At 38.4% G+C, this 12,264-nt stretch overlaps 1 protein-coding gene across 1 annotated transcript in view; it reads left to right on the top strand.

Moving 5' to 3' along the window:
* The first annotated feature begins 403 nt into the window (after positions 1–403).
* LOC120627951 (lysosomal alpha-mannosidase-like) overlaps positions 404–12,264 on the top strand; it is a 32,288-nt gene continuing 20,427 nt past the window's right edge. Inside the window, exons 1-11 of the mRNA XM_039896081.1 lie at positions 404–506; positions 1,405–1,486; positions 2,494–2,679; positions 3,162–3,286; positions 4,032–4,112; positions 4,448–4,584; positions 5,420–5,553; positions 8,169–8,289; positions 9,053–9,160; positions 10,285–10,387; positions 11,633–11,723. Of these exons, the coding sequence (XP_039752015.1) occupies positions 461–506; positions 1,405–1,486; positions 2,494–2,679; positions 3,162–3,286; positions 4,032–4,112; positions 4,448–4,584; positions 5,420–5,553; positions 8,169–8,289; positions 9,053–9,160; positions 10,285–10,387; positions 11,633–11,723 (1,214 nt within the window). The 5' untranslated portion in view covers positions 404–460. The remainder of the gene's footprint in view (positions 507–1,404; positions 1,487–2,493; positions 2,680–3,161; positions 3,287–4,031; positions 4,113–4,447; positions 4,585–5,419; positions 5,554–8,168; positions 8,290–9,052; positions 9,161–10,284; positions 10,388–11,632; positions 11,724–12,264) is intronic.

Genomic DNA, 12,264 nt, shown 5'->3' with positions numbered 1-12,264 from the left:
AAGAATCATCAGTAGCCTATAACAGTGCACTGCTGGGCTAAGGGCCTTTGCCTTTGTCTAAAGCAGAGAGGACTTTGACGCCCATCCTCCCTTCTTAGTCGCCTCGTACGAAAGCCGCGAGAAGTGGTGGGGTGGTGACAATTTTTCTTTAAATAAAACACACGTGTTTAATCTTGGATTATTTTATTTGCCTTATATCGATGTACTAAGGTTCTCGTCACGAGCAAGTAAAATTACTAAAACACGCGGATATATTTTTATGAAGGTAAAATAGCTTAACGTTATAAAAATCTAAATTATGATATAGACAAACTAAACTTATACTAGAACCATAAAAGTGCAGATTAATCTTGCAGTAAACTCGTGGTATTCTCTCCTTCTATTACGTATCTTTTTTTTCCAGCAATGCCCTCCAACGAGAGACGGCGCACTGAACGTCCACATCATACCGCATTCGCACATGGACGCAGGCTGGGAGAAGACCTTCGATGAATATTATTATGGCAGTAAGCATCTCTATGGGACTCATAAGAATCCTCAGAGTCACTCAGCGAGCGATGGAAAGAGCTAGGTTAGGAGTATATCTACGTGATCAAATCAGAAATGAAGTCCGTAGAACTAGAGTTACCGATATAGCTCAACGAGTCGCGAAATTGAAGTGGCAATGTACGGGGCACATAGCTCGGAGAACCGATGGTCGTTGGGGTTCCCAGGTGTTGGAGTGACAACACCGCACCGGTAACCTCAACGTTGTATATAATATATGAAATGGGTGCCCCTGATCCCCCTATTAACCGAACGGACGTTTCCTGTAAAAACCCCCAGTTCCCTACCAAGCATTTGAGGTTTATGATTTAAAAAAAAGCTCATATGCGATGGGAATACCTGTGACAAAAACGTCACACTAGGTTAATAAGTTCCAAAAACAAAAGAATGATCGATATAATTTATTTATCTTGAATCTTTCTGGAAAACAAATAACAATGGGCTTCAAACATCATTAGAATTAAATTTTACCTTGTACAAGTAGGTGCTTGACGTTCTTAAGAATCCTATTTCGAAGGCATCCATTATACCTACTATTACCGTTAAGGAAAATGTTGAATTTCCTTTATGGTACAGGAAAATCTTAAGTTATAGTTTTTTTCATAGGCCTCTCAAAGATTTAATAAGTGTATTGTAACTCTATGAGCAGTTAAATAAATAAATAAATGAATAAATATCATCGCTATTTAGTCCCAAAGTTCGCCTTGTGTTATGAGTATTAAGATGACTGATGAATATTTTTATCAATCTAATAACGTTTCACAGAATAGCTTGCTTAGGTATACTTAGTACTTAATGTCTTATTATTGATGAAATTAAGATATTTATTAATTAAGTAATTGCATATATTTATTGCAGCTAAAACGACTATCAGTACAGCCAATGTCCAGCTTATATATCACTCGGTCCTCTCCGAACTTTTGCACGACAAAAGAAGAAAGTAAGCCGTATTATGTTTTATTTACATTTGTTGACTAGAGTAGTAAATTTTAGTATCAGAAATATTGAAGAAGCAGAAAGCTTCATACAAAACCATATCCACTACTTGGACTCCCTCTCGGTTCAATTTGAAGAGAAAGGTAAGTATTTCCTGAGCGGTATGCTCTGAAATATATCTTGCAGATTACTGATAGACAGGACACAGGGCAGGATACAGGACAATATAACCTTTCCTGTTGGATACAGAACAGGCATACTTCAACTTCTATAATTCTAGTTTTCTGGGGCTTTTCATATTGTTTTGAATTCTTTCTCATAAAGATTAGTCGCTGGCTACTATAAAGACGAACGCACTTTTTTAAATAGACTCTGTTAAGGTAAATTTGTCGGAAACTGTAGAGCAAGCACTTCAAGCGGTGTTGACGGAACGTGTTTAACTGAACAATTTAATAACATACACTCTTTAACTACTCTTTACTACACAAGTGAGGTTTGAAACAATCCGCTACGTAACGCACTGACGAGGAATATGAGATAATGGACACATGGATGCACACACTCCAGCGCTGTCAGACCTTTTTCATCGTATAGAAGCAGGCGTTACTTTGCAGAAATCAATGATATATTATGAAAATTAAGCTTAATTTGCTATAGTCCGCAAAAAGTAGGAGAATCTGTATGGTGTAATTTATAAGTTCTTAAATCCTCATACTCCACACCAAACAGATCTTCGGCAATGTACCCTCTACGCACGTTTCGCTCCGAAACCAGAGCATTCTCAGGAGATGTTGACTTTACAATGAATAATTGTGTGTATTGTATCGGAGTATAAGGATTGAAGAAATTTTAAATTACACCATGCAGATTCTCCTGCTTTTCGCGGACTACTCATAGCAAATTAAGCTTAATTTTCGTAGCCTTTCATCCCCAAGCTCAGACTGTGGGTATACTCAAAATCAAATTTTCAATTAATATTCTAGAGAGCTCAGAATTACATTTGAATTGCAGATTTACCTTCTCAGAAACAGCTTACTTCTGGCGCTGGTGGAAAGAGCAGCGTGGTGCCACCCGAGCTACCTTCAAGAGTCTGGTAGCGGAAGGTCGCATCCAGTTTGCTGGCGGTGGCTGGGTGCAGGCTGACGAGGCCACTGCTGATTACCTCCAACTCTTGGACCATTATACTTGGGGACATCGGTGAGTTTCATAAAGGGCGTGATAATCTGCGGTTGATCCCTCCAAGTGTTTCATTTATTCCAAAACAGATCACGCATGATGGATTCTAGGAAGCTTAACAATTTTTCAGATCTTATCTTGTACTAATACTCAAAGCTGAAGAGTTTTTTGTTTGTTTTTTTACTTGAACGCCATGATCTCAGGAATGTCTGCAAAATTCTTTCAGTGCCCGATAGGACATCCCATTTATCCAGGAAGGTTATAAGGCTATATATCATCACGTTAAGAACAATAGGAGCATAGCACCAATGAAGAATGTCTCAATTGTTTGTTTGATGATGGTCAAGCAGATATGTAACGTACGCATCAAAAGTGCCATCTGAATAAAGAATAAAGAAATCGGGCCTATTTGAATAAATAAATATACTTTGATGTTTAATTTGTACTAAACTACGGATTCTTTTAACTCGTTTTATAACAGTTAATAATTTGGTGTTGTACAGAAAACTCAACGACACTCTTGGCCCTTGCGGTAAGCCCAAGGCAGCGTGGCAGATCGATACATACGGACACACGAGAGAGCACGCCTCCTTGCTGGCTCAGATGGGCTTCGACGGACTGTTTATAGGTATTGCCCATCTTGTCATACGAAATTTAAGCCTATAGATTCTTGAACTTCGTGAAATATTCATGCAATCGTCTGAAATCAACAGATGACGCTAATAAGTGTTTAGTTTCTTTATCCAATCTTTCCAAAGTTATTTACTTCCTTTACTTTATATTATTTTACTAGCTGACATTGTTATATTTCAACCAATTTACAGAAAACCTTAATAAAATATAGACGAAAACCTTCCGCATGAGTCACTCTGTTCATTAGTGGAAACCGTATGAAAATCCGTTTGGTAGTTTTTCAGTTTTTCGATCCCAGACAGGCATCGTGGCTGGGTGACTTCGTTTTATATATTATTATTATTTATTATTATTTTATTTAAGAAAGTGCAAAAGTGAGTGTGTTTGATGGTTTGCTTGTCCTTTCTTTACGCCCTAACCAACTAACTAATTAACAAGATTTTTGGCATAGAGTTAGTTGAAAGAATGGTGGGCACATAAACTCCTTCTTATTCCTGGAAAAGAAACGATTCCCACAGGCTTTGTAAAAAACCATCATCAACGCGGTCAAAGCATGCGAGCGCCAGCTACTTAGTGTATAATATACGTCTTAAGAAGTTCACTAACGACAAATTGCAACAGCCAATAGCTGGTACAGAAAGCTTCATAATAAAATGCTTCCTAAAATACGATTTAAACAATTGAATTAATAAAAAAATAATATAACCATAGACCGACTGAATACGTGTTAATTTCTTCAGGAAGGGTAGACCACAAAGAAAGAGAAGCAATGATAGAAGAAGACAGATTGGAGTTTATGTGGAGGGGAAGTGACGTACTTGGTGAGTTTCTCTTTTGGAATACAAAGATCTTTCAGGAACCATAATTATATGGTTGATTGGGAAAATAACGAGCCATCTTTTTTTAGTTTAACCTCCTTGAACGTTAATCTCTGTAGAGCAATGTTTTCCTTCACCGTCGAAGCAAGTGATTTTTTTAATTACTTAAAACGCACATAACTCAGAAAAGTTGCGTGCTGGGATTCGAACTCGGTCCCCCGAAAGTGAAGTCGAGCTCCTACCCACTGCGCTATCACCGCTTCCACGCCCTTCTGATTCCTACTGATTACTGCAAAGAAACTTGAAGGCCTCCTTTTCAAAAAAGTATTGTTTTTTAGGTAAGATGTCAGATATAATGACACACACGCTGTACAACTTATACAACGCTCCCAATGGATTTTGTTTCGACTTCCTGTGCAGCGACGAACCAATCATTGATGACCCAGACACGAAGGCCTATAATGCTGATAAAAGGGTAAGTTTCTTGATGATTATTTCATAATTCATCACCATCGGCCCATTGGCGAACAGACAGATGACATCAGGCGAGTAGCTGGGAGCCGTTGGAGGCAAGCGGCCCAGGACCGTGCATTGTGGAACTCCCTACAAAAGACCTATGTCCAGCAGTGGACGTCAATTGGTTGAGATGATGATGATGATGATGATGATGGCCCATTGGCGCAGTTTGCAGCGACCCCGCTTTCTGAGCCCAAGGCCGTGTGTTCGATTCCTACTACTGGAGAATGTCTGTGTGATGAGCGTGAATATTTTTCAGTGTCTGGGTGTTTATATATATATTCGAACAATTTATGTATCTTATACATAAAAACATTCATCAGTCATCTTAGTCGTGTACACGGTTTCTGTATATTCTTAATTATGTGGCAAAACCTTCTTGTGAGAGAAGCCTTTGGTCCCAAATCGTCCTCCTAAAGCACATGAAGGCGTCCTTCCTGTACTTTTCTTTTTATTTTTTATTATAATAATGCCCATGTTTTTTCCAAATCCCATTGGAACCGTTCGATTGGTTGCTTAGTTAGGACGTAAAAGAAGCACAAACAAACAAACCATTGCCCATAAACAGAGCGTCATTTTGCAGGGCATGCAACAAACTCGCCCTGTTTCCAAGAATCTCAGACGTTAAACCTCATCTGCATGTAATGCAATTAAACCACGCAAATCGGGTCGGAACACGGCATTGCAACAATCCTGCTTAGCGGCAGAACTAAATGTGGTTGTAGTTCCCCGAACGAGCTCAGTCACAGAAAGCTGTACTACCTAAAAAAATCACTAACGTCGCGTATTTTCAGGTAAACGACTTCATATCACAAATAGAGCGGCAGGCGAAGTACTACGAGCACGACAACATCATGGTGACCATGGGGGGAGACTTCACCTACCAGAGCGCGGCGCACTGGTTTATGAACATCGACAAACTTATCAAGTAAAACCAAGTTTGGTTCATATATCTTAATAGAAGAGAGAAGATAAGAAATCTTTTATTTTAGACGGCCGATTGGCGCAGTGGACAGCTACCCTGCTTTCTGATCCCAAGGCTGTGGGTTCGATTCCCACAACAGAAAAATGTATGTGTGATGAACATGTATATTTTACAGTGTCTGGGTGTTTATATGTATATAATATGTATTTATTTATCTGTATATTATATGTTTTTTGCTCTAATTAGACAACGTGTAAATGAAAACCGAAATATTACTTCACAGGCTTTAGAGGTACATTATTTACCGTCTCTGAGACTTATCTTCGAAACCGAAACTCTAATAGATTTTTAGTGAACACCTTAGGTTTTACTGAAAGATATCAGGCACAGCCCTACCATTATAAAATTAAAATCAAGTGACTCATGTCACTTGATTAGGTACGTGTCGCGTAGCGTAGGTAGGTACTATGCATGTAAATCGGGAATCATAAATCTTCCCGGGACGAGCTATAAGCGTTGTGCAAGGGAGGCACCGGTGCGTTCCTAGGAGATCCCGGAGCCTCCCATTATGTACTGGCATTAGGCTGGCAACCGAGGGGGTTTTAGTGGGTAGAAATCCCACATAACCCAAATTCTCCTACAGAGAATTGGGTATCTTTTAAGAAGATTTCCCCCCCATCACCAAAAAAAAAAAGGAACTATGCATGTGTCGGTCTTTTATCTTTAATAGGTAATAAAAACTTGTTATTTTGCGTAAATTTACGTTAAACTATTGGGTTCAATGTAAAATACGATCGAAAATAGATTAATTCTAAAAATGATTCACGACGTTTTTATATGCCTTCTTCAGCCAATTTATCAAATAGTCTAAATTAGTGTTAGTCTATTCACTAAGCATGACGTTTTCCGGGTGGCTGGCTTATTTGTGATTATCAGGAATTTGTCTGCAATTACTTCCTTCCTAGTTTTTGCACATGAGTAATAATATTTATGGATTGCTCTTACAAGCATAAAAAGGAGGTTCTAATTTAACGCATTTTAAAGCTAAGCTTCATAATGTACATATTTACGTTCGGGAAAGAGAGAAAAAGTGAAACGAACGAGCGAGATGTTTTTTATTAATAGTTGTCAATAAGGCCGTTCCGGAATTTGTTCCACGATAACTTATTTGATGCTATTTGACTATAAAGCGGTTTGTTATAAATAACTAGATGACCCGTGCAACTTCGTCTGCACCAAATCGGTTATTAATTATAATACTACACAACTATAATACTACACAACAATAATACTACACAACTATATAATACTACACTACTATACTACACATATTAATACACAAACCGGAAAATACGATGAATCCTAGCTAGATCGATTTATCGCCCCCGAAACCCCCTGTATACTAAATTTCATGAAAATCGTTGGAGCCGATTCCGAGATTCCAATTTTATATATATATATATATATATGTTTATACAAGAATTGGTCGTTTAAAGATATAATATTCGATAGAACCAGACAAATGTACGATACAGATTTGTCACATATACGCAATGCCAAACATGTTTCTATATGCCAGCGTGACACCCCCACCCGCAAGTGGTTGAGGCAACCCTGGATTTGCCAATAGACAGTATAGCGTACGGCATAAGGGTCGGGCCGGTCTGAAGGGCGTGGGTGCCGCTGTAATTACAGGCACATAAGGTTTAGCACCTACACCGCAGATTGTATAACACAGGGCGACACTTAGTAGGTCGTGTTCCTAGCATGCCCTGCGCAGTGTTGGTCTGCTTATAGGTGACGGTTTTCCACTTCTCATCAGGTGGGTTATATGCTTGGTCCGTAAATAATTAATATAAAAAAGAGTGTATGTACCAGTGTACTTATGTACGCGCGTTAGAAGTTATACTTCTTTGGCGTATGAAAAAAAAAATAACTAAAAGGCCTACTGCCTTTTAGCGATAAATATAAAGATTTTATTTCAATAAAAAAGGTTTTATTAACGTAATAATATTTATTTATGCACACTGTTTGTACTGTTACGAAACACATGTTCTAAATATAAAAATACTAGAATATACAACTTGAACATAGTTATCGATTTTCATGCCACCTAGAACTAACTTTACGATGTAGAATTCAGGTGTCGGTGTGCGCGCATCGTAAAAATTCATTCTCATCATTTTTCTCCATCGCGCCAAAAAAAGTATAACTTCAAAAATATATATACCTTCTTTGTAACGTCGTGCATTTCCATTTCCAACCCTAATCGCGTCGATCCGCTCATGAGACGCCCCGCCCCATACACTTATTTGACGATCAAATTACAGCCGATATTTTATTACAAGTGGGACACAGAAGTAGGCACAGTCGAGGTTCCCTATTTCTTATGGCATCCAGACTCGAGTCTATCTCTAGTTCAAAGCCAAATGACCAAACATCACCCTAAGTCCAGGTCGAAGCTTTAAAAGAAGGTTTATGCTCCCCCGAGCCGTCGAGTTCTGGGGCTCAACTCCTGGCGAGATTCAGTAAATAGAAATTGTAAACAAATAAATTCACCCAGCTTGTGGTGCATTGTACTGATTATATATTTAATTATAATATACTTATTTCCCCAGCCACGTGAACAGCCACCCAGCCAATATGTCCGACATCAATATATTCTACTCGACGCCATCTTGTTATTTGAAAGCTATTTACTTGTACGGAAGGCGGGATAAGGCAGTTCACACAGAAAAGGTTTGCACGTTTATGTTTTTAGTGTCTGTAGATACTAGAGATTTTTATTTAAGCTTTTAATTACATTTATCATGTGTTTGTTACTGCCAAACACTGCTGCCAAACTATTCATTACATTTTAAATATCATTTACCAAACTCAAAATATTTTTTATATGGATGTGAACATGAGAGAGAAGTTGATATAAAATATGTGGATAGTTGTCGACTTCGTCGGATCAAAAATTGTTAAGTATTGTGTATTTTCTGTTAAAGAAGTTTCTCGTAGTATATTTACTATATTAGGTAACATGACTATATGGCAATTGGCCGCAAACTGAGCATTTTGCTGTACATTGGCAACAATGCTCAGCGCTGAACCTTCCCCGCCCCTTCACAAAAACTACAGACAGTGTTTCAAAAATAAAAAGAAAATAAATAGTTAATAATGTCATTTTAAATTAATTAGGCAAATAATACAATTACAAATTTTGTTGTACAGTTACAAAAGTTAACTAAGTAAGTGTGGTATCTACTTTTTAAATAGTAACGCCAAACAAAAAAAAACAATATGCAGTAGTAATTTTGGTACCAGAAGTACGTTAAGCTGTCGGTTCCGATTATAATCACCTACTTGTGAATCGGAATATATTACATTATACATAGTCGTTAAAACCCACCAATCCGCATTGAATCCCATGAAAAACGAGGCCCGTTCCTAGCAGATGGTGGTTTATAGGCTGCGGTTGATGCACAATATTTACTGTATTTATTTATGATTGTAGAATGACTATTTACCGTATGGAAGCGATGCGACTACATATTGGACGGGTTTTTACACCTCAAGACCGAGCCTCAAATACTTTGTCAGAAGAGCACACGTTTTTCTACAGGTAACTTGTTATATATTTTACGTGTGTGTGAGCGCATATAATATTTATTTATTTAAATATATATTTCCTTATGAATAGGGAATAAAAGAAGAAAGAAAGGTTAAAAGAATGAAAGATAGATACACTGATTTAGGTTGACAATTAATTAAATGTAAAATACATGTTTCAGGATTTATAAAAATTCTAGCCCCAGTGTTAAGTAGGAAATGAAAGTTTATTTTTTACAACGCGCTAAACTCTTTTTTTTTGTCAGACAGATGCCAGCATACGAATAAATAGGCGATGTAACGGGGCGGTTTATGGTATATTATATAAAACAACTTAGAAAGGAATGAATGTGTTTGTAGACATAAGTGCCTGTAGGATCTGCTAATAGCGTCCCCTAGTCACTGGCTCGGCAATGCTCACGACCAACTGTCACAAGTCTACTCTCGCCTGCGGCTCGGGTAATACTGACGTAGTAACATTGCTCAGGAACACACGAGACAGTGTAATCACATACACTACAGTGCCTGTTTAAAAATTGAAGAATATTGCGACAAAACGATATTGCTATTAAAATTTTTATCGAACGACTCTTTGCATCTTAAACAAATTAGAGATATGTATTATATATTTAGCTAAATGTGAGACTAACTTATTAGAAGCGGTGATAGTCCAGAGGGTACGACTTCGACTTCGCTTTCGATGGGGCAAGTTCGAATCCCGGCACGCGCCTCTAACTTTTCTAAGTTATGTGCGTGTTTAATTTTTATGAATAATATAATATACATAAATAGTATAAATAGAATATACATATAAACACCCAGACACTGAAAAACATTCATGCTCATCACACCGACATGCCATCGTCGCTGCAAACTGCGCCAATCGGCCTACATTCACGCCCTTACTGCGCAACTAATTAATTTGAGTTTTGGGAAAGAGTTAGTTTAAAGAGCGAAGAGCTATAGCTTCTTTTTATCCCGATTCCCGTGGGATTTATAAACACCGTAATAAACCCGGACCAAGAACTTTTGCTAGTAAAAAATGAATAAAAATAGTTACAGAGCCAAATATACGTGAAAATGCACGAAGCGTGATTAATTAAAACTCAATGTTTTAGGGTTGTCTGCTCTTTCCAGATAGTTAAGCAACTGACAGTTCTGTCACGTATGGCGGACTCGTATGAACTGCACTTATTGAGGCATGCAGTCAGCTTGGTATTACACCATGATGCCATCACAGGTAAGAAGTCTTTTTTATCCTAACCTTGTATGTTTCCGATAGTTCTTCGACCAGTTTGCTGTATCAATTCATCATCAGCATCATCATCACTTCAACCAATTGACGTCCACTGCTGGACATAGGTCTTTTGTAGGGATTTCCACAATCCACGATCCTGGGCCGCTTTACTCCAGCGGCTCCCAGTCACTCGTCTGAAGTTGTCTGTCCATAGTCAATAAATATTAATATTATACATCACATACGTGCACTCCGTACATGCACAAAAGCACTGCATACCCCAAACATTGATATATAACTCGAATAGGAGGAGAGTAAGTGCCGTTTTATGCAATTTTCCTGGTGTATGCATACCCTGGTAAGAAACCCAATGCACGCCACTGATACACATAGTATTTATTAAATAATAAATTGCTCCCATGCATCTCATGTATATGAATTCATAAATTCATTATAATAAAATTACAAACAAGAAAAGATAATTTTCACAAAATTTTCATTTTGAAGAATTTATTATAACTGTAGAAAGCCTTAGTTGCGGGACGACCTAAGCTGCGTTTACCGCTGCGGGGTCGCTATTCCAGCACCCGAGGACCCCAACGTCCATCGGTTCTTCGATCTATGCGCCCTGCCCATTGCCACTTCAGCTTCGCGACTCGCTGAGCACTCTAGTAAGTCTCGTTCTTCCTCGAATCTCCTCATTGCTGATTTGATCATGTGGAGATACTCCTCGCATTGTTCTCTCTATCGCCCGCTGAGTGACTCTGAGCCTTCTTATGAGGCCCATAGTAAACGACCACGTTTCAGATCCGTAAGTCATCACTGGTAACACGCATTCAACTTACTAGTTCTTAATTCAGATCATCATGATACAACAACCCAGCTCGGTACAGGGCATGGGTCTCCTCCCACAATGAGGGGTTTAGGCCGTCCTCCACGCTGGCCCAGTGCGGATTGGTGGACTTCTCACGCCTAGCTTTGAGAACATAAGAGAACTCTCAGGCATGCAGGTTTTCTCACGATGTTTTCCTTCACCGTTTTAGCAAGTGATGTGTTAATTACTTAAAACGTAAATAAAAAACTAAACGGAGAAAAGTTAGACGTGCGTGCTGGGATTGGAACTCGGGTCTCCGAAAGTGGAGCCGTCCACTGGACTATCACAGCTTTCATTTACCTATAACTGTTGATAGATCGGACGAGGCTATCAACGCTTCGCCTTTTAATGCTTTTTCAAAATCTATATTTTAGGGACCAGTCAACAGCACGTTGTGAACGATTTCATAAAAACAATATCTGAAGCGGTCGAAGCTTGTTCCAAGAAAGTATCACAGTTTTTGGGGTAAGAGATATATAAATATTTAAAAAGAATTAAAGAAATCATGAAATAGTGTTTTATTGTCGAGGCACAGAAAAAAAATTTTTTTTAAGGAACACAAAGAAAGAAAATATGTCAAAAATAACGAGTGTGGGCCCAAATTTGGTCTCCACTCAGCAGCTTGGATGGGCCAAAGCCCTGGTCTTCCGTGGAACCATACGGTTAAGCATGAACGTATTATAGAGTGGGCATGATACTAAAACATTGAGTGGCTCGTTAGTTACAAAAATTACTAGTTCAGTTTGCTTGTATAATTGCTTTTTTTTAGTCCTCTTGAATATGCCTTTGACTGCTATATCCTTGTGGTAAAACATGATGCATGTCATTGTGGGCAGCGGAATAACCTGTTAGGGGTATCAAAGTTACGTTAAGCCCATACTCCTTATGGCAGTGGCGTGCCCTTCATACATTCGTAAAAGCACTGCCTACCCAAATTTCTTTGATATAACTCTTAAATAAGAAGGATTTTTAAATTTTATGGCATCTTCCTGCTTTATGCCTATCC

Source organism: Pararge aegeria, chromosome 12 (genome assembly GCF_905163445.1).
Source record: "Pararge aegeria chromosome 12, ilParAegt1.1, whole genome shotgun sequence".
Lineage (NCBI taxonomy): Eukaryota > Metazoa > Arthropoda > Insecta > Lepidoptera > Nymphalidae > Pararge > Pararge aegeria.
This window is presented reverse-complemented; position numbering and strand designations above follow the sequence as displayed.